This window comes from Sus scrofa, chromosome 16 (genome assembly GCF_054392235.1).
Source record: "Sus scrofa isolate SSC_HxYL_T2T_F1_AM1 chromosome 16, Sscrofa_HxYL_maternal_Yorkshire_Landrace_v2.0, whole genome shotgun sequence".
Lineage (NCBI taxonomy): Eukaryota > Metazoa > Chordata > Mammalia > Artiodactyla > Suidae > Sus > Sus scrofa.
In genome coordinates this window covers 15,152,768-15,173,716 of record NC_139398.1, presented here as the reverse complement: position 1 = coordinate 15,173,716, position 20,949 = coordinate 15,152,768, and the positions used below count along the sequence as shown (strand labels likewise).

General features: G+C 39.7%; 1 protein-coding gene across 3 annotated transcripts in view; it reads left to right on the top strand.

Annotated features, from left to right (window-relative positions):
• Positions 1–7,718, top strand: part of DNAH5 (dynein axonemal heavy chain 5) — a 319,273-nt gene extending 311,555 nt beyond the window's left edge. For all 3 annotated transcript variants that reach the window (XM_085001716.1, XM_085001717.1, XM_085001715.1), the window contains one exon: positions 5,638–7,718. In XM_085001716.1, coding sequence (XP_084857842.1) covers positions 5,638–5,789 — 152 coding nt within the window. In that variant the 3' untranslated portion in view covers positions 5,790–7,718. The remainder of the gene's footprint in view (positions 1–5,637) is intronic.
• Positions 7,719–20,949: the final 13,231 nt, after the last annotated feature.

The window sequence follows — 20,949 nt, the reverse complement described above, 5'->3', positions numbered from 1 at the left end:
AGTGCTGATATCGTGGGGCATAGGCGGTAGTGCAGAGGCAAGAGGTAGCAATGAGTATACTGTGTTTGAGGAACAGAAGGATGTTCTGGGAAGGAAGGATGTGTGGGAAGGAAGGGGAGCCTATAGGGAGGGCTGAGCATCAGAAGAGAGACATGAGGGTGCTCAGTATCCCTCTTGGTACGTTACACCCCTGGCTACGTCTAAAAGGATCCATGTGTTTGCCTGGGCTTTGGCACATGTGCTGCCTTCAGCTTCGTGGTTATTAGTCCTTACAGTGGTGCAAAGTCCCAGGCAGTGATTGTTTTATTACAGAAATGATAATCAAATGTCCTTTTAGCCAAAAGTAATATTTTAGAAATTTCATTGCATCTACTCAACAGGGTTGTAACAATGTTTCCTTTATAAAGTGAAAAAAAATCTTTCTCACATTCAATTAGATGTTACATTCATATTTCTTGTAAAATAATTTTACAGTTATAAATTGGAAAAATCCATTGCCATATGACATTGACCACCTCAGCATGGTCATAATAATGTCATAATTTTTATAATACAAGAAATCCTTTATGATTTAAGAACACATTTTTTCATGGAAGAACTGTGCTCATCCCACTGGGCATAGCCATGCATATTAGCTGCAGGTAAGGAAGGAAATAAAAATAAGCAAAGGAAGAAATGACCACTAATTTCAAGGGACTAAAAAAAAAGTAATGACAAGATATAGTTCTTTATTCTTTTTTGGTTTCCATAGAAATTGGTGGAAACTTGTTGCCAAGTAGCTTTGTGGTTAGAGAGGCATTTTGTTAGTTGTGGGAAACTAACATTCATTGCCCTTTTTGTACGATAAATCTAATTTGCATTCAATTTGGATAACTAAATAGGGCTCTAATTGAGATAAAGAGTGTAACATTGTTAATGACTAGAGGACACTCCAAAAGTGCAGTGTTCTAAAGTTAAAATTCTTATAATGAATTTTTTTTTAATGTTAATATGAAGGGCAATCTCAGTTTAAATAATTCACCATTGAATTTTACATACAGAGTTGGTTTATTTATTTTCAAAAGAAAGTCTAGATATTCATTTTAACTCTAAAAATTGAGTGATATGTCCCCACAGGTTCATTTTATTCAGATTTCTTGTTAGAATATCACGGGAGGGTCATCCAAATAGTACTAAAGTCATCAAGAGGGTAAAGCCACTCACACCCACTCTAGATCCTCTCAAAGGAAGTTGAAAAGAGGCAGCTATAGGAAAGATATGTCTCCTTATGGATTTACTGTAGAGGGAGAGTGATGCTTTTAATAACTTCAGTGCTGTAGCCCATGTGATGGGAAAGCAGTGATTAGAATGTTTGGGGGAACACAGCAAGACTGAGATGTTTCCTGGTCCCTAAGTAGAATGAGAAGACTCTCAGGGTCCCAGCAGCTCATGAGGATGTTTCTTTCTAGAGAAAAAAGTGTTTGTAAGAATGTGCCATGATCCAACATTGTGCAGTGACCCAGAACTGGAGACCCCTCGTCTCCTGAGCCACATAGCATTTAATCCACTTTCAGTTTGTAAACCCGAAACTCTGTTGAAATCATGGGTAACCTGAGTCTGAGGAATTTGTTTTAATGAAAAGGTGAGAGTATGTGCATACCTGTGTGTGTATAGCGAGAGGAGAGAAATGTAACATATCCTGGGTATCTATTGCATTCCAGGCATTATACTCTGCCACATATATTGACTTACTTAACCTTTACTCTGTGCAATATATCATGACTATTTTGCAGATGAGGGAATTAAGGTTTAGGGATACTATGTAATTAGCTTATGATTCCTGGCTGCCAGAGCTTCTGGCAGACTCACATTTGTTTGTTGTAGGATGAATGTGAGCCTCTGGGAATTTCTATGGCAGGATTCTATTCAAGACTGTGAATTTAGGAATTCCCGTTGTGGTTCAGCTATAATGAACCCATCTAGTATCAGCGAGGTTGTGGGTTCAAAACCTGGCCTTGCTTAGTGGGTTAAGGATCTGGCATTGCTGTAAACTGTGGTGTAGGTCCCAGATGTGGCTCAGATCTGGTGTTTCTGTGGCTGTGGTGTAGGACGGCAGCTATAGCTCTGATTTGACCCCTAGCCTGGGAACTTCCATGTGCCACGGGTGCAGCTCTAAAGAGGAAAAAAAAGAAGACCATGAATTCAGGGATGAAGTTTGAAAACAAAGGCAAAATTGAAAATGAGGACAGCTCCCTTTTGTTTTGAAGTCATGACTAGCTTTTACTTAGGTAGAAGGGGAAAGAGACACAGCACTATGGAGATGAATGCCTCACTCCTTGTGGCCTCTATCCTATTCTCAGGTAAAAGGCAGTGAGCCAGGTGCCTGGATATTTGGAATGATTTCCTGTCTTTATCACCCTAGCAGTTAGAGATGTACCTTATAGAGGAGGCTAAACTATGCCACATGTTGAAGTCCAGGTGTCTAGCTTATGTTTACATCTTTCTGCAAAGACATGGAGGCACACACACACATAGCAGGTCCCAACTATTGCCAAGATTAAGAGTTTAGGCTCTGGATCCACTCTGGCCACATTGGACTCATCACCTACAGCTCTGTAACCTTGGATAAACAACTCACCACCTTATGTTCTTCCAGTTTTCTTCTCTATAATAAAATGGATTTAACCATGGTACCCATCTCATTGGGTTGTTGAGAGAATTAAATTGGCAATGTCTAATTAGCATACAATAGATAATTTTATCCATAGTAGTATTAGTGTGCAATAGATAGTTTTATTATTAATAGCATTAGCATACAATAGATAATTTTAGTGGTAGTAGTGTCATTCGGATGATCACTCACACGCTTGTTGAAGGATTAAAAGAAATATCCCAGGGGAGAGTATATTATTTAATAACTTAAATGCTACAAGCAAAAGAGGGGTTACGTAAAGGAGTGACCGAAAGGTTCTTAAAGGAATCTCTATGTAACTTGGTTATTTTGGATATTGGAAGGAATATATGGTGAAATGATGTACTAGCATTTGGGTGGAAAATGTGGGGTAAAGAGGAAAGTTACATAGTCAGAAAATGAAATTTCCTCAAGGTGTTTTGTTAAAACCTTTAGCACCCTAAAGCAGGTAGCTCACCAATGTAGACAACCTCTTCTCTCTGCTCCTCTTTCTGGAGCCCCAAGGCTTTAAACATATTTAGCTGGTTTGTTCTACCTACCTAGCATGTTTATTTTTGTCTTCAAAGTTCCTTGTTTAACCAGGGGTAATGGTTTCAAATCATCTGTTAATGTGGTAGTTTAGCTTCTGTCAGCACTTGTGCTATGAAATTGTATTTTCAGTGGCTCCTAATGCTGCTGCAGAAGTTTGCTGCCTGCTGTGACTTGGCGTGGATGCCTTCCAATGGGAAGCAATTAAAAATAACTAAAATTGGATAAATATTTCAGAGAATTGCTTTTTTATCTGCTTATTGAAAATAATGCTATTTTTTTCCAATTTTATTTCCCTTTTGGGATTAAAAACCCAAGTAACCAAATCCTTCCCAGTTATTATAAATTATCATTTAATTCGAATCTAAGTCTCCAAGGGCTTAAGATTTATAAAATGACTGTTAGTCAATTGTGCATCAAGAAGAACAAGTAGTTAAATATTTGTTAGATACTTAGATCTAGGATTAAAGGGTTTAAATTGGTCAGTTAGTGTAATTAGTATTAGCTGCACTCTGCACATTCACTGTCATTCACTTATTGAATCAGAAATTTTCATATGTTTGCCTGATTATTATTATTAATGATATTCTCATGGTAATTAAAAAAATAAGAACTTAGACTTAAAAATTAGGTGTTACATTAACTTAGTTTCTAATAATTAATTTCATGGAATTAAGCAAATACATAGTTTTTGTTTGTTTGTTTGTTTTTAGGGCTGCACCTGTGGCATATGGAGGTTCCTAGGCTGGGGGTCTAATCAGAGCTGTTGCTGCCGGCCTACACCAGAGCCACAGCAATACCAGATCCGAGCTGTGTCTGCAAGCTACACCACAGCTCACAGCAACGCCAGATCCTTAACCCACTGAGCAAGGCCAGGGATTGAACCTGCAACCTCACGGTTCATAGTCGGATTCGTTTCCACTGAGCCATGATGGGAACTCTGAAAATACATAGTTTTTAAAGGTTAAGAATTACAACTTTAGACTCTTTATTTTATACTGAAACTTTTTCATAACATTATTCAATTTTATTCCACCAAAATTAATTAAATTTATAGTGGAGGTATAAAAACACATGGCACAGCAGGTTGAAGATTTAATTGGGTCAAAAAATGAGACTTTAACTTGTGATAAAGCTTTGCTTTTGTGATGCGCTAGCAAAAGCTAAACTATTGAGGCAGTTAGTCTGGGAAAGTAACTGCAGTGTCATTAATATATTAATATTGCATGTAGAAAGTTACATGTTTGTAGCAGTAATGCACCAAAGCCAAGTTATCCTCTTAGTTAAGCCTGTTTTCATCTTGATACTTACATGAGGGTTATTTATAAGACTGGCCTTCCAGAGGAGTACAGGATGAGTGCAGACACAACTTTTGTCCTGAAATAGTTTATGGTCTGGGAGAGAAGAGGAAATAATATACTGCTTCTCGAGATGAATGTTATGAGATGTGCAAATAAACTACCATGGGTAGAGTGGATTTAAACAAGAAGCTAATGAAGCTTTAAACTCCAAGGCTGCTCAATGCAGAGACTCCTTCCAAAGCTTAATTTTGCATTTGTCAATTGTACTCTTTTCCTTAAAAGAAACCCCGCCTCTAAATTGTAGGAGTTTGGGGCCCCACAGGACCTACATTTGTCCTTGACATGGGGTTTCCATGGAGAAAGCGCAGTAGGAGGGGCACTGAAGGATGAACAAACAGGTTGTCTTTCACTGCAAATGTGCTTTCGGAGATTCCATCTATTCATCTGCTCCGAAAAGGTAGATCGAATCTTTGGGAGCTGAATTGTGCTATGGGGCTCTGCTTCCCAGTCAATTTTAGTTTTCTATGCACATGGAGAACTTAACAACACCTGGTAGAGGTGAAGAGCATCCTCTGTCCAGGATTTCAGATGTGGTTTGGGCCATGGCACAGAAGACTGAAGGCAGGATTTTGAAATAATAATAATAATACTAGTGAACTAATAGTGAGCATTGGTGCTGGGTGTCTGATAAAAAGGGACAGGTGCCTTGTGTCAAAGGCAAGCCGTAAGGGAAAAATAGGGTGTGGGGGCACAAGATTTGGGGGGGAAGTGTAGGGGCCAGAGGAGAGGAGGAGTGTTGCCTTGGCAGGTGGAAAGGAGAGGGAGGAAGCAGTGGAAGTTTCATGGTTCTGTCACGGGCTGGAGTTACTGTCAAGCACATGGGACAAGAGGAGAGTGGGGTGACCGTAAGGATGTCTGGGTGTCTTTTCACACCCCCTGGAAGCCTGTGGTAGCATGGGCTTCACATCTAGGAATTTTCTGACCTCAGGAAGAATTTCCCTCATTCTTCCAAACTCATCTCTCTCTGGAATGACCTTCCAAATGCAGATTTGGCTCTGCACTTGCTCTGTTTGGGGTTACTTAAAGAAATGCACCGAGGTCTTTTTAATGATTTTTTTTTTTTTTTTTTTTTTGCAGCTGTAAGAGATTCTCGGTTGTACTCCTGTCCCATCTATAAGAAGCCAGTCCGAACAGACTTGAACTACATCGCTGCTGTGGACCTCAGGACCGCCCAGGCCCCCGAACACTGGGTGCTCCGTGGGGTCGCCCTTCTCTGTGATGTCAAGTAACCTGGGGCCTGTCCCTTACCCAGTAAAGGCAGGATCCAAAGTACCGTAACCTTTCCTCTCCTATGAGTGCTGGACAAGGTTAAATCAGGTTGCTTGTGCAATGAGTGAGTCTCATGGGTTTTCCCAGTTGGATGCTTGATTACGTCTAGCCTGTTTCATCATTAATGACCAATCACTGTGTTTTTTGACAAGTTGTTTGATGATTTAAAAGTCAAATTTACAACTTTCTAATGAAGCATGGCCCTGAAATCCACAGTAATACATTTTCTTCTTCCTTTAACTCTGAAGACTGATGCGGTTACACAGATGGTATTTCCCTTGAAGGGATTGTTCTTCCATTAATGTGGTCCTGGTGACAGCCCAGTTCCCCGAGGTAACATGACAAGTTTGTGCTGATTCTGCTTCTGTTGCATTTAGGTCAGGTAAGAGGTTTGTTTTCATGGCTCAAGCAGCCAGTTAAAAAGACCTTTAAGAGTTCCCGTCGTGGTGCAGTGGTTAACGAATCCCACTAGGAACCATGAGGTTGCGGGTTCGTTTCCTGGCCTTGCTCAGTGGGTTAAGGAACTGGCGTTGTCGTGAGCTGTGGTGTAGGTCACAGATGTGACTCAGATCCTGCGTTACTGTGGCTGTGGCGTAGGCCGGCGGCTACAGCTCCAATTGGACCCCTGGCCTAGGAACCTCCATATGCTACGAGAAGCAGCCCTGAAAAAGGCAAAAAGACAAAAAAAAAAGACCTTTAAAGTGGAGGTAATTGGAAGGATGGGTTAAATCTGTGAATAGATGAAGAGACAATTCATGCAATCCTGTAGAATAAACCTATAGAATACTGTTCAACCCCACCAATAAATAATAATGAGATCTGAACTGATTATCTGTTATAACTTAAAAAATTAAAAGTGAATGGTAGTGACGTCTTTATAAAAATGATACACTTGCAGACTCTTAGAGCAATGTTAATTGACCCATCCTTTTTTTGTGTAAAATAATTAAATAAGCACAGAAAAAACTATACACATGTTCACATGCTTTGATTGTTAATCTCTCTTAGAAATCTATACCAAGAAAACAATTTAAAAGATTGATAATGTATATATAAATGTATTTAATAACAGAAAAAATATAAATGCCCTAAAAGTTCAGAAAGTAATTATATACAAAGGAGATTAGAGGATATTAGATAGCCATGAAAAACAACAGTGAATATTTCATAACTGGAAGTGGTAAACACATACTGTTAAATGAAAGATAGAGTTAACAAAATATTAAGTATACTCTGATTATGTACTTGATGTGGACAAAGGTTAGAAGATAACATGGAAAAATAAAAACAGGTATGATTGAACGGTAAAGGTTTCAGTTAACTTGAAAAATGCAATGATTGGGAAAAAAATGGGGAAAGGATAAAAGTCTTAGAGAGCAGGCAGGAACTTTACATGAGCTTTTTATTAATTAGGAAAACACTATCTAAGGGCCTTTCACATATTTTTATTTTAAATTAGGGTTTTAAATCATGAACTCTTCCATCTATAACCTGTTGATTAGGAAACTTGGTGAGTTAACTTAGAACTGCAGCTTAAAAATGTTTGGTTAACTTCACATCTGTATAACTTCATGCTTCTGGTGATAAATGCTTCTGGTTTTATATGGAGGAACGGTTATATGGAGACCAGTATGTGTCCTTCTCACTAGATTTTTTTCCTGTGATAAGTATCATTTTATGCTAATACAGATGAAAATTAGGCCTGAATGGTTCATGTAGTACCTAACCCATCCTAGACGATACCATTTTCATTTGAGCAGCTTCCTTTGGTCTGAATTAATATATTAGTTGATTTGTGTGAATTGTGGTAAAACAATCATTTTATCTTGAAGAATAAGTAATGAAAATTGCACTAATAATGAAAATTAATAAAAAAAATTGTTAATGAATGTCTGAATTGTAATTGCTAACTATGAGCAAGGAGGTGAGTGCCTTTGGGTATTCAGAAATCAAAACTGGATTTTATTTTTTTGGCTGCACCTGTGGCATATGGAAGTTCCTAGGCTAGGGACTGAATCTGAGCTTCAGCTGTGACCTACTCTTAATCTGCGGAAACACCCGATCCTTGAACCACTATGCTGGGCAGGGGATCCAACCCTCGCCTCAGCAGCGCCCCTAGCTGCTGCAGAGACAACACTGGATCCTTAACCCACTGTACCACAGTGTCACAGTGGGAACTCCCAAAACTAGATTGTTTAATCAAATAACTTGAAAGTGTGTAATTCATCTAATTTTGTGATACACTCTATTGGTATATATGTACTAGTTTTGGAGACCCAAAGTAGAAAAGAACACCATGAAAACAATCTGAAATTTTTAGAAGCTAATGCAATGAGGGGCTTCATTGAGGAAACTTGAGGCCCCTTTCTGCTTCACCTCTGCCTCCAAATCCCAAGCTCTCACCCACTGAAGGGCACTTGGCATTTTACTGAACCACGGGACCAAGGAGGGCCAATTGACTGAATCTTGCTGTTAATAGAGAGAGTCACCGACTGCCTTGGAGGTGGAGAAAACTACAGTGGGGTCTTGTAGCCACTGCAGGGTAACAGAGCAGTCTTTCATGTCTCAGTATTGGCTTATTAAAAAAAATATTTATTTTGCACCTCTTGTGTGTCAGGCATGCTGGTGCACTGGTGGGATGATGGGGGAAAAAGAATCGTCAATCCCTGATTTCACGGAATTCATGCATATAAGAGGACTAGATACAGAAAATAAGCAGTTATTCAGGTACATAATTTTACATGGTCTCAGTTTATGCCTGGATAACCTGATGTGTGGGCATTACACAGAAAGAAAGATTTAAAGATTAAGTGCTATGAAGGAAACACTGGATGCTCCCAGTGAGAGGAGTCAGGTGTCAGCTATTCAGGGGTTATGGATTAGCAGGTAGAAGCCACACTACTGCGTCCTGATTTATTTTTAACTAGGGACATGGAATGTAACGGCAGCCTGGAGCACCCGAGCTGAGGCAGCCACTGTGCATCCTTGCCAGGCTTTTCCTTGTGCCCAGGTTCCCCTGTGCAGCTGATGGCAGCTGGTGACCCTCTCTAGGTAACTAAACTCATCCTAGAGTGGAGGCAAAAAAACAGCCTTTTGTCACATTAGAGCTGTCTTTTTATGCTTGGGGTTTACATTACCATGCCACAGCAAGGTACTCATCTTCCCTGAGCTTCCCTTTAAAGAAATGTTGGCAAGCAATGAACCAGCTCAGCATCAGTGACACCATGTCTCCATGGGGGTGGGGGTCACAGCAGAGCCATAGCCCAGGAGTTCCCAGGCATCATCTCTGCCACGGATGCCCTTGCCCTGCTGAGACCTAATTTGACTAGTCCGTAAGGAAAGGCAGCTCTGTGGAGTGATGTCTCCATTTAGACCTCAAGGAAGGGGGAAACATCGCAGACCTCCAAGGACTGGGGACTCACCTCTTGGTGCCTTAAACGAGCAGGTCTGCTTGGTGTCTGATGGGGGCAGGAGGCCAGCCTGGAGTGCAGGGCTGAGGAGGGTTGCTTTCTAAACGAAATTGCAAATTTTGCTTTGACAGCTGCCGACTACAGAAGAGTGGCTGATGGAAATTGTGCATTTCTAAGTCACTGGAGCAAGAAGCACAGCTTTGTGTTAAATGCTATTTGCAATGGAAAAATCTTGTAAATAATTCAGCATTGAGAGGCATGACGAGACAAACCACATGTGTTATAATTACGTAGCTTGCGGGATTTTCCAGTGTAGACCAAATACACAGCATCAACAATGTTTTTATCAGGACTTTCTGCTTTAGCACAACTGGATAGGTGGTGTCTCTGCAGTACCAGGATGCAGGTTTGATCTCCTGCCCAGTGTTGCTGTAGCTGTGGCAGAGGTTGCAACTTCAGCTCGGATCAGGGACTCATGTGCCTCGAGGTGGCCAAAAAAGAGTCCAAACAGACCAAAAACAACAGCAACAACAACAAAAATACACAATGTATCAATAATAAATGTTTATTCAAAGGTGTGGCATTATAAGGAATTAGATATTAATGCATCCTGATAACATAGTTTATAATTTTTGCAATGCAAAAACCTTTAAGAATCCTAAAATAAGTAAATATATATACACAAAAAATTTACTCTTAAAGATAATTTTCACTTCGTCCAAATCTGCAACACAATTTTTTTCTCATATGTCAGGCCCTGGTAAGGTGCATCAAAGCTTTTACGTTTAAAATATTTAGCTCTTGCAGGTATTAGGAGTGATTTTTAAAAATTATATTGTGTGGGAGTTCCCATTGTGGCTCAGTGGGTTACAAACCCAACTAGTATCCATGAGGACGTGGGTTCGATCCCTGACATCTCTCAGTGGGTTAGGGATCTGGTGTTGCTGGGAGCCGTGGTGTAGGTTGTAAATGCAGCTCAGATCCATGTTGCTATGGCTGTGGCTTAGGACAGCAGCTGCATTCCCATTCAGCCCCTAGCCTGGGAACTTCCATATGCCATAGATATGGCCCTAAAAGGCAAAAAAAAAAAAAAGTGCAACTGATTACTGTCGATTAGTAGCTCCCATTAACCTATCAAAATAATGCCCTTAAGGGAAAACAAAAGATACATTTATATTCACAATGTGGTCCTGCAGATTGGATGAAACCAATAAACAAAGCAGTAGGTTATGAAAAACATGAGGAAGTCTAGTAGTCTTGGTTTGTAATTTTTTTCTAGCGTTAAGTTCTAGTAATTTTTGAACTTTATACATTCTGGTAGTTGACTGATATCTGCTGGATCCAACGTGCATATTAATGTCTGCAAAAACCTCCAGTAAAAGGTAGAAGAGAATTCAAGGTCAGCTTTAGAATCAGCTCGGCAATTTGGCTGAAACATTGAGAATCCACAAACAGGTTCTTACCTGTCTTAAATGGGAGCCTCATTCTGTGATGTGTTTTAAACACAATGAACCTGATCAATGCAAGAGCAGGATGCATTACTCTCTCTTCTGCACACCACGTCGCTTTTCTGGTTCAATTCTTCAGCCTGGAAAAGCATAAAACTGAGCAGCCAGAGAGACACTAATTATAGGGTGAATCCTTTCATTTGCATGAGAAGTGAAAATAGTGACTGAGGAATCTCAAGGATGGAAGGAGCTACCCTGCCTGGGGTGGGATGGTAGATAGGAAAGATAAATCAGTTTTCTTTTCTTCGGAGGCTGTTAGAATTCAATTATTAGCCATAATGCTAACAGATCAAGATGATGAATGCATAATCTCCTCCAAAGTCCTCAAATGAGCCTTTAAAAAATGGCTTATCCCCTGGATTTCCAAGTTTTCATTACAGATGCCAAGAGTATTACGATCTAATAGTATAATTTCAGTGCCTTCAAGGATTTAATCTGAGGCTTTATAAAAGTCCCATCAGCTTCCCCCTTTTAGTAACACCATAAAACCTCTGTGCGACTTTATCTCACGAGCATTCTTCCTATGCCTTATTTGTGCCTTTTTTTGATTTAGAACTCCATTTAGTTTCCCAAGGCTTGGGATTTATAGGCAAGCTTAATTGTTTCCAAGTTTGAGTTTCTGTTGAATGATTGCAGAGCCCAGACTGGGAGGCTCACTTCCCTTATGATTTGCCTGCTAAATGCAGTTTTTCACTGGGTGACACATTGTTGCTCCTTGCTGGGCGTCATGTGGGTAACAGCCAGGACATATGGTGCGGCGTGGTGCTTTGCCCCTGCCCTGAAATGTTTTATGATTACCGTTAACACCTTTGTTCATTTATTTCTTCCTGTAGGCTGATACGCATAGCGTTCACATCAAACATCACCACAAACACACCTGCCTGGGAAGCCAATTTAAGTCTTCCCCAAAACGTGGTGCAGGAGTCAATCTTAAGGCCACATGAGTACTAGAGAAGGAAGAAAGATTTAACATGGTGAAAGACAGGAAGTTTAGCTTATTTTTTTATTTTTATTTTTTTACGAGGGAATCCGCCGGGCCTGTCCCCTCAAGCCTCTCACCCCTCCCGCGCCGCCTCCCGGGAGACTCTGGAGCCCGAGACTCTAGGCTCCCAGAGCGAAGGCAGGGGAGCAGGGCCTGGCTCAGGCCGCCCCCCGCCAACGCCCGCCCCGCCCACCGCTGGAAGCTTATTCTTATTTTTGGTGGGATTTAAATAATGGGATGGGGAGGTTTTTAAAGATTATGAACTCGAGTTCTAGCTGACATTGGACACTCCTCTTTACTGCTCTTTGCTGTTGGGTGTGGCTTAAAATTCACCTTGCTCCTAGTAGTCTGCTATGATGTAGCCATCTATAATCTCTGCAAATATAGCAAATCCCAGGAAGCCTGTGGAAAAAAGAGCTTGTGAAACATTTTAGTGTTTTATAATTTGAAAAGTGATCATTTGCATGCGCCAATGAAATTTTTTGCTCTTCTAGCAAAGAGTGAAAATGTTTTTAGTGTCTCAGGAACATCATAAATTGCTATTGTTCACATCCTACAACCTCTGGCACATTATACCGCTGAGCACAAAGATCTATAAGTGGCACACATGAGGGGCTTTAAAAAAAGGATGATTGCTGTAAGCTGCATCATATTCTTGGAAAACAAAAATGTTGATTGTATTAGAAATTAGAAAATAAAGCATTAATTGACAAATACAGCTAATGAATATATCTAGTTGGCTGTAGTCTAGTTTAGCTTATTCTTACTTTTGATGTTTGTTTTTCCATGCTAAGTCTCTCATTAGTCTTCTGTAGAAAAAAGCAGAATCTGCTATTTGACCCTTCTTGATAACTTGTAAAAGTGGGGAATTTACTGATAAATTTGGGCTGAGGGTGAAATAGCAAGACAACTTTAATTAGCTGATGCGAGAGGTGTGGCTTCATCATACATTAAATTATTTTGAACCTGCTAATACTAACATGTTTGCATTTAGATGTAACTTTACCTTTGCTAATACAAATATGTATTACGGACAGTACAAAGAACAAATATGCAATGTTCTAAAATCTATGTCTTGTGAGTAAAAATCAAGCAGTTTATTTCAGGAACTTTTAAATCCCCTTTTCATGTAATACTAGGAGGTCTTTAAGTGAATGGTAAAGAGAATCATCTTGGAATTAAATAGACCACAGCAATATAATTTCATGTCAGCCTCTTTGTAATTTGTAACAGTACATCTTATGGAAGCAACCCAAAACCAAGCAGAGACTTGTACTGCCTCTTGGGGCGTGGGTCTGTATCTTGCTGCAAATGATGTCCTTATGGTTCCACCGGGACGGAGTCCACAGCTCACTGTCCCTGCTACGGGGAGAACATTCATGGTGAGCCTTGGCATGATAGGATTTGCAGCCTCTGATATAAATCCCAAGGTGGTTTAGGAGTATGTAGACTGGAACAAACTTTTGCCAAGTTGTGAAACCCTCAACAGATTTTGTCTTTGCACAAAACCCTTTCCTCTCCTCATTGCCCCCTTCAGTCATTATCCTTGGCTCCTAGCGGACTGAACTGCTCAGGGCTTAAGAGGAGAGGCCCTAGGAGGAATACTTGCATTTAGATAGGGTCCTAGATTTAAAGAGACCCTTACTTGTGGAGTTCCTGTCATGGCTCAGTGCTAAGAAACCCAACTAGTATCCACAAGGGTGTGGGTTCTATCCCTGGCCTCGCTCAGTGGGTTAAGGATCCCGTGTTGTGTGACTGTGGTGTAGGCCAGTAGCTATAGCTCCGATTCGATCCCTAGCCACAGGTGCGGCCCTAAAAAGCAAATAAATAAATAAATAAATAAACATTACTTGCAGTGCTTCACTTCAAGAGACTATTCTCTTGCCTTTCAGGAAGCATGACCAGATTTTCACAGAAGCATCTTTATAGTGGGGGTGTTGCCCACAGATATCACAGGATATCAAATTTCACCCCATGTTAAAACAGAACTTTGGAGTTCCCTTGTGGCTCAGTGGGTTAAGGATCTGATGTTTTTACTGGTGTGACTGATTGCTGCTGTGGTACGGGTTCAGTCCTTGCTCTGGGAACTTCCATATGCTGGAAATGCAGTCAAAAAACAATTAAAAACAGAAAGAAAGAAAGAAAGAAAGAAAGAGAGAGAGAGGGAGGGAGGGAGAGAGGGAGGGAGGAAGGAAGGAAGGAAAAAGAAAAAGAGGGGAACTTTACATTTCATACATGAGGCCATGGCAGAAACGTCAGGCTCATACCCATCCTGCCCTATTTCAATAGAATTATTAATCAAACTATTTTGTTGTAAAATGAAAAGTCTAGGAATGCCCAAACTAAGTGGCATCCCAGGACAGCAGTTGTAAACCTAGAGTCTCCCAGCGTGATCAGTCATTCTACTTGGTCACATCATTAGGCTCCAAGCTGATCACTACTTTAAAGTATAAAGAAGTGTGCACTTGTTTTTCATAACACTCAGCAGTACAATAACTTGGAAACCTATTTGTGTTTCAAACATCTTCGAGCAAGTACATAGCTAGAGAGAGCTGAGATGGTAGAAACTACTTTTTAAAAAGTAGTATTAGGGAGTTCCCGCTGTGGCAGTGTATCTGACTGGAGCGGCTGGAGGAGGTGCAGGTTTGATCTCCACCCTGCACAGTGGGTTAAAGGATCCTGCGTAGATCACAGCTGTGGCTCAGATGCAATACCTGGCCCGGAAACTTCCATGTGCCGCAGGTGTGGCCATTAAGAAAAAATAATAATATTAGAATGTTTTTCATGTTAATGATCTTTTAGTCTCTAACTTTCAAATCTTTATTATAAAATATTGTTGCTGAATTCAGCATTCTCTATGAACCCATGAAGCTAAAATATTTTTTAAAAAATTAAAATAATTGTAATTATTAGGCTGAATTGTTTATAGGTTTGTTGAATTGTTTTACCACAGAGTTTGTGGTGGAATATATATTTTAATTGACTATTTTCCCCAGTTTTGTTGAAGTATAATGGACAATTAAAAATGTATGTATTTAAGGTATAAAACCTTTTTTTTTCTTTTTTTGGGGGCCACGCCTGTGGCATATGGAGGTTCCCAGGCTAGGGATCAAATTGGAGCTGTAGCTGCAGGCGTATACCACAGCCACTGCAACGCAGGATCTGAGCCTCACTTATGACCTGCACCACAGCTCAGGGCAACACCGGATCCTTAACCCACTGAGTGAGGCCAGGGATAGATACTAGTCCAAAAGATTCATTTCCAGTGAGCCACTACAGGAACTTCTAAGGTATAAAACCTGATTCGATATACATATGCATTGTGAAATAATCACCACAATCAAATTAATTTAACATATCATTACTGCACATAGTTACCTTTTTTTTTTTTTTTTTTTTTTTTCTGTTTGGAAGTGCTATGAAAACATATCTCTGGAGTTCCTTATTAGAGTTGAGACATCCTGCACTCTATCAGTATTCTTAAAGTTTAGTATCCACTCAGATTATAATCAGCAATGCAGAAGAAGGGCCTGATGCTCTGCCTTTCTAGCAGGCTTCCAGGTGGTACCAATGCTACTGACAAGATTTTATGTGCTATCTCTTTCTGGATTTTGAAGCTCTGTTTTTACATACATGCACACTGAGGATCCTTGTGTCTTCTCAGTGAATTGACTCTATTATTATCATTATTATTATTTTCTTTTTAGGGCCACACCTGTAGCATATGGAAGTTCCCAGGCTAGGGGTCAAATTGGAGCTGTAACAGCTGGCCTACAGCACAGCTACAGCAATGCCAGATCCAAGCTGTACCTGTGACGTACACCACAGCTCACGGCAACCTTAACCCACTGAGCAGCGCCAAGAATTGAACTTGAGTCCTCATGGATACTAGTCGGGTTCACTACCGCTGAGCCACAACTGGAACTCCTGGCTCCTTTGTGTTAAGTCATACTTCTCTTTATCCTGGGTAATATTTCTTCTCCTGATGTCCTGATGTTTCTTTGAGATATTAATATAGACACTCCAAATTTTTTGACTATGTATTTTGATGCTTTTATTTTCACTTAAATCTGCCTGTGCTTTTGTAATTAAAATTAGCTTCTTACACAATTCTGTTGCTTTTCTTTTTTTTTTTTTTTCTTTTTTTTTTTGTGGTACTCAGAGCATGCAGAAGTTCCCAAGCCAGGGATTAAACCTGCACCACAGGTGTAACCAGAGCCACGGAAGTGACAACCCTGGATCCTTAACCCACTGAGTCAAGAGGGAACTTCAGTTCTGTTCCTTTTGATATAAACATGAAATGTCTGTTTTTTAATTGGAGTATATAGACCATTTATATTTCATGTACGTACTTAATTGACGTGGTTTGGTTTAAATCTACCGTCTTACTAGTTGTTTTCTGTTTGTTCCATCTTCTCTTCTGTTTTTTTTTTTTTCCCTCTTTCTGTCTACTTTTTTTTTTATTGAACATTGTTTATGATTCCATTTTATCTCCACCATTGGCTTGTTGGTTAAACTCATTCATTTTCTTTTCTTTTTGATGGATGTCCTAGAGTGACATATGTGCTTATTGACCCCTCAGCTTGACCAAACTGTAGATGGGCTTATTCCTGACTGCAGGACCCTGTCTTCTCTCTCTTAGAACATTTACTTTAGAAAATTTGCAATTCATTTCTCTGAGCCTTTGGGATGTAAATCTTTCCGAAGGATCTGGAAGTCATCCCTTTGAAATGTAATCGTCAAGAAAGATGGGACCCCTGCCTCCCAGTCTTTGTGGAAGAGCAAGAGCCTAACTTCAACAAGCAACAGTTAGCCAACGCAAATTGCCTCATCAATAAAATCTCCTCTTAACGTCTGTCCTCCCCTACTTTGCTATCAGCTTACCCAGCATGTAAAAATGCTCCTTCTTTTTGTTTCAATGGAGTTGAGTTCAATCTCTTTACCTTTATTACAATACTTTTTAAAAAAATGTTAGTGCCATGATTTGTTTTTTCCACAATTTCCCCAAGACAGGTTGGCATCAGAATATTGGAGAAATAAAATTAGGGTAGTAGTTTGTGAATCCAGGGATTTGGGGTCCTCTTTCAATCATGCAATACTCTTTAATAAGGTCTTTGCTGTTTTTAACAATTGTCCAGTATAGTTTTTCCTTTTATAAGGGTTTTTCAATACACACTCTTGCCTATCACTGTCTACTTTCAAATTCCATCCCTTTGTGTGTAAGAACCTTATAAGCCTTCCCACTCATCCTTTCTGCCATAGTTGGTATACGTTTTATTTTTCGTTGTATTATAAACTTCATAATTGTAACTACCTTTCTTAGTCCATTATCTTTGAGAATAGTTAAAAACGAGAAATGTCTTACATTTACCTGCTCTTTTTCATTTTTTTCTCTTTTCTTTGTAGATCTGAGTTTGCACCTACTATCATAGTGCTTTAGCTTGTTGAACTTTGAACATTTTTCAAAGAATGTTTCTGCTGGCATTTTTTTAGCTTACAGTTTCTAGAAAAGTATTTCACATGAATTTTTTTGTTGTGCATAGAATTCTGGGTTGTCAGTTTTTTCTTTAAAACTTTTTAACATAAGATTAAATTTGATAAACAAACTGTGATAACCAAATGACCTGTATCTTTTTTTTTTTTCCTAGTTCTTTCAGGGATGGCAGGCAGGGCTTTTTCTGATAAAACCTGGTACTCTCAGATGTGCATGGCTGAACATAGCTGGGTCCTGGACACTTCCAGGGCCCTGAAAACAGGAAAGGTATCAGGCATACTCTGGATCAACTACCCTCAATCTCACAAAAAAACCTCAGTGAAAATTTGGGGGTGTCTCTTGAAAAATGAAATTATAATCTAGGCCAGTGAAGCATACCCAACAGAGGTCTCAATTCCAGGTCTTTATCTATTAAAAATTATAATTTTATAGTTTATCTGGCTTTTTCTCACTGTTCGAATGGGAACAGCTTTCTTTGAAACTTTGTGCATTTTATATGGAAGCAGAATATTGGATTTTTCTAATTTCTTAAAATAAAATCTCATTGTTAATATGCCATTAATCACTTTATGATTTTTAGGGAGGTCAGAACTTTCATTTAAGCAAAGAGTAATTCACTCTGTAGAAAATGCTTATATTTTGTGATATTAGCATCTTGTGTACATAGAAACGTTTTTCTTAAGCCAATTGTATTTATTTCCCATGAGTGCTGAAACAAATGATCACAAGCCTGGTGGCTTAAAACAATAGATATAAATTTTGTCACAGTTTTGGGGACCAGAAGTCCAAAATCAAGATGCCAGTGAGGCTCTATTTCCTCTGAAAGCTCTAGTGGAGGATCTTCCTTTGCCTCTTGCAGCTTCTTGCAGGTGCCAGCTTTCCTTGGCTTGTGGCCACCGACTTCCATCTCTGTTTTTTTTTTTTTTTCTTAATTTTTTATTTATTGAATTCTTTTTATCCCATGACAAAAGACAGATTTTTTTCCCCAGGTCTAAACCGTAACATCTTTCATACTAGCCATCTTTCGTCTGACAAGTATTTCATTCCAGTAGTCGCTCATAGCCATCTTGCATAATTACTTTAGAGGATCATTGTCCTCTAGTTAATTTAAACTCCTTTTCTGGGTCATTCAGAGAAGGTCCAAACTGAGAAGATGGCATATTTACTTGAGAATGGTGCCTCTTTCAGAGAGTTCTTTTGGACTAGTCTCTTAACCAAGAGACCCTCCCTTTATTGCAGGTGGCCAGGGTTAGAATGATAATCCTCAAAGACAACACTCATGATCTCAGCTCATACCGCTGTTAAATTCTACATATTTGAAAGAAGTTAACAGAAAGTATTTTCTTAGAAGTTGGGATTATACCCTCTTCTAATATTTAATAGCACAATTTATTTATTATAATATAGACTTAGTACTGTTAAGTAGTTTATTGGGCCGTTAATAGGCATTATAGCAAATCCCCACACTAATGCTATGTGATAAGTAATGAAAATCCTTTATTCCCATCACCTTCGCCTCTCTAGGTGCATCTAATCTCGCCCCCTCTGTCATTCTCTTACAGGGACACTTGTGACGGCATTTAGGACACACTGTAAAGACAATCCAGGATAATGTTCTCATTTCAAACTTCTATATTTAATTACATCTGCCAGCCCCCCCTTTTCCTTATAAAGTTGCATTTACAGATTCCAGGTATCTGTATATCTGGTCCTGTTAGGTAGCAAGTCAGATATAAACACATCCCACCCCTGTCTTGGACAGCCATCTTTCCCTCCTTCCCCTACACCCTGACCCTGCGACACTGACCAGAACACACACAGAGATCTTCCCCGTTGTGGTTAAGGACTGCTAAGTTCCCAGCCTTATCAGGCCCAAGGAGAATGTCAAAAACACACCTGAGGGCTTTGCAGACTGTCAGCACTGGTTGACGCAGGAGCACTAAGACTTAAGAGGTAACCCAGAATGAACTGGGTTAATTATATCGTATTTATAATAAATTGGCATGGCAGTTTTTGTATCCATCCTCCCCTTCCCCATCCTTCTATGGATTTCACTTGGGTGATTATGGATAAGTACCTGTGCACAAGGGAATAAGTTATATAACCTGAAGCTATCAATCACTATGTCAATCAAATGATGCAGGACACAGGGAGGAACTTTCTACTTTTCTGAAAAAAACCAGCCCTCCCTTCACTGCTGGGCTGCTCCTGGTTTCCAGCCAGAGTCCGCTCCTCACATCTTCTCTCCTCTCTTCTTATCTCTTTGGAAGTGTACTTTAGCTTGCATTGCTTAATAAAATTTCTGCTGCTTGAAACCGCTCAGTGTCTCTTGTTTGAATTCTTTACTTCAGGGGACAAAGAACCAAGAAATTGTAACAGTCCTGGTATGGGATATGATGGGTGGCCCTTATTTAGCTTTCTACTCCAATGTTATTTTACTTTTACCATATGCAAACTTTCTTGAAAAGCACCATTTCTGTGACTTAGTATAGAGTGAGTTATAGAAGAATTCCATAGCTGAAAAGAAGGGCTGCATGCAGAGTTCTTTGATTTGGAGTCCTTAATAATAATAACCATAATAAAGCAAATATTTATGGAATGCTTATGATGTGCCAAGACTTGAGATAACTTTTGTAAAGTTTGCTGCTGAAAAGATGACCTGAGGACCAGAGGCTTTAAAATGACCGGGAGCCTATAGAAATGCATAATCTTGGTCTTGAATTACATCTACTCAATCAGAATCTGCTTTTTAAAAAGATTCCTACTGATTTGCCTGTACATTAATGTGTTAATATTTGAGAAAGTTCTTTTTGGCATTAACTTATTCAAACCTCATAAATATCACGTAGGCACTTTTGTTAGCACCTATTTTACAAATGGAGAACACAAGGCTGAGAGAGTTTGAGTAACTTGCTCAAAGCCACTTAATTAGCAGAGGTGGAGCCTGTAATCTGGTCCAGATCTGCCTTTCCCCAGATGTGCCATTAACCATCCACTTTTCCTCATACAGTGAACAATGGAAGTTGGCTTACTAGGAACAGAGGGAAACCTACTTTCTAGCAGCTCTTGTAAGTTTCAAGAGTTTATAGTGTATTCTCAATTTCTCCCAGCTAGTCATTTACTCAATATCAGCCCTTCAGGGCTCTCTAAACATACTATTTCTTTCTTTTTTTTTTTTTTTTTTGTCTTTTTGTCTTTGTTGTTGTTGTTGTTGTTGCTATTTCTTGGGCCGCTCCCGCAGCATATAGAGGTTCCCAGGCTAGGGGTTGAATCGAGCTGTAGCCACCGGCCCACGCCAGAGCCACAGCAACGCGGGATCCGAGCCGCGTCTGCAACCTACACCACAGCTCACGGCAACCCGGATAGTTAACCCACTGAGCAAGGGCAGGGATCGAACCCGCAACCTCATGGTTCCTAGTCGGATTCGTTAACCACTGCGCCACGACGGGAACTCCTAAACATACTATTTCTATATGATATTGCCATAGATAAATTCTGTAGGCTTGCTAAAAGGATAAGTTAGTCAACTGCTCGAGTATTGACCAATAAAATACATTTATTTTGCAGAAAGCAAAAACAAACAACAAAAAAAAGCAGCCAATTAAAACCAGAAGCAAGTATAACCCCTGCCATCTGCCTCCTGTTCATTGCTTAGATAAAAACCTGACAAGCAGACACTGCATTGCAGGAGGGTGGAGACCTGTTTATAGTCTATGAAAGGATTAT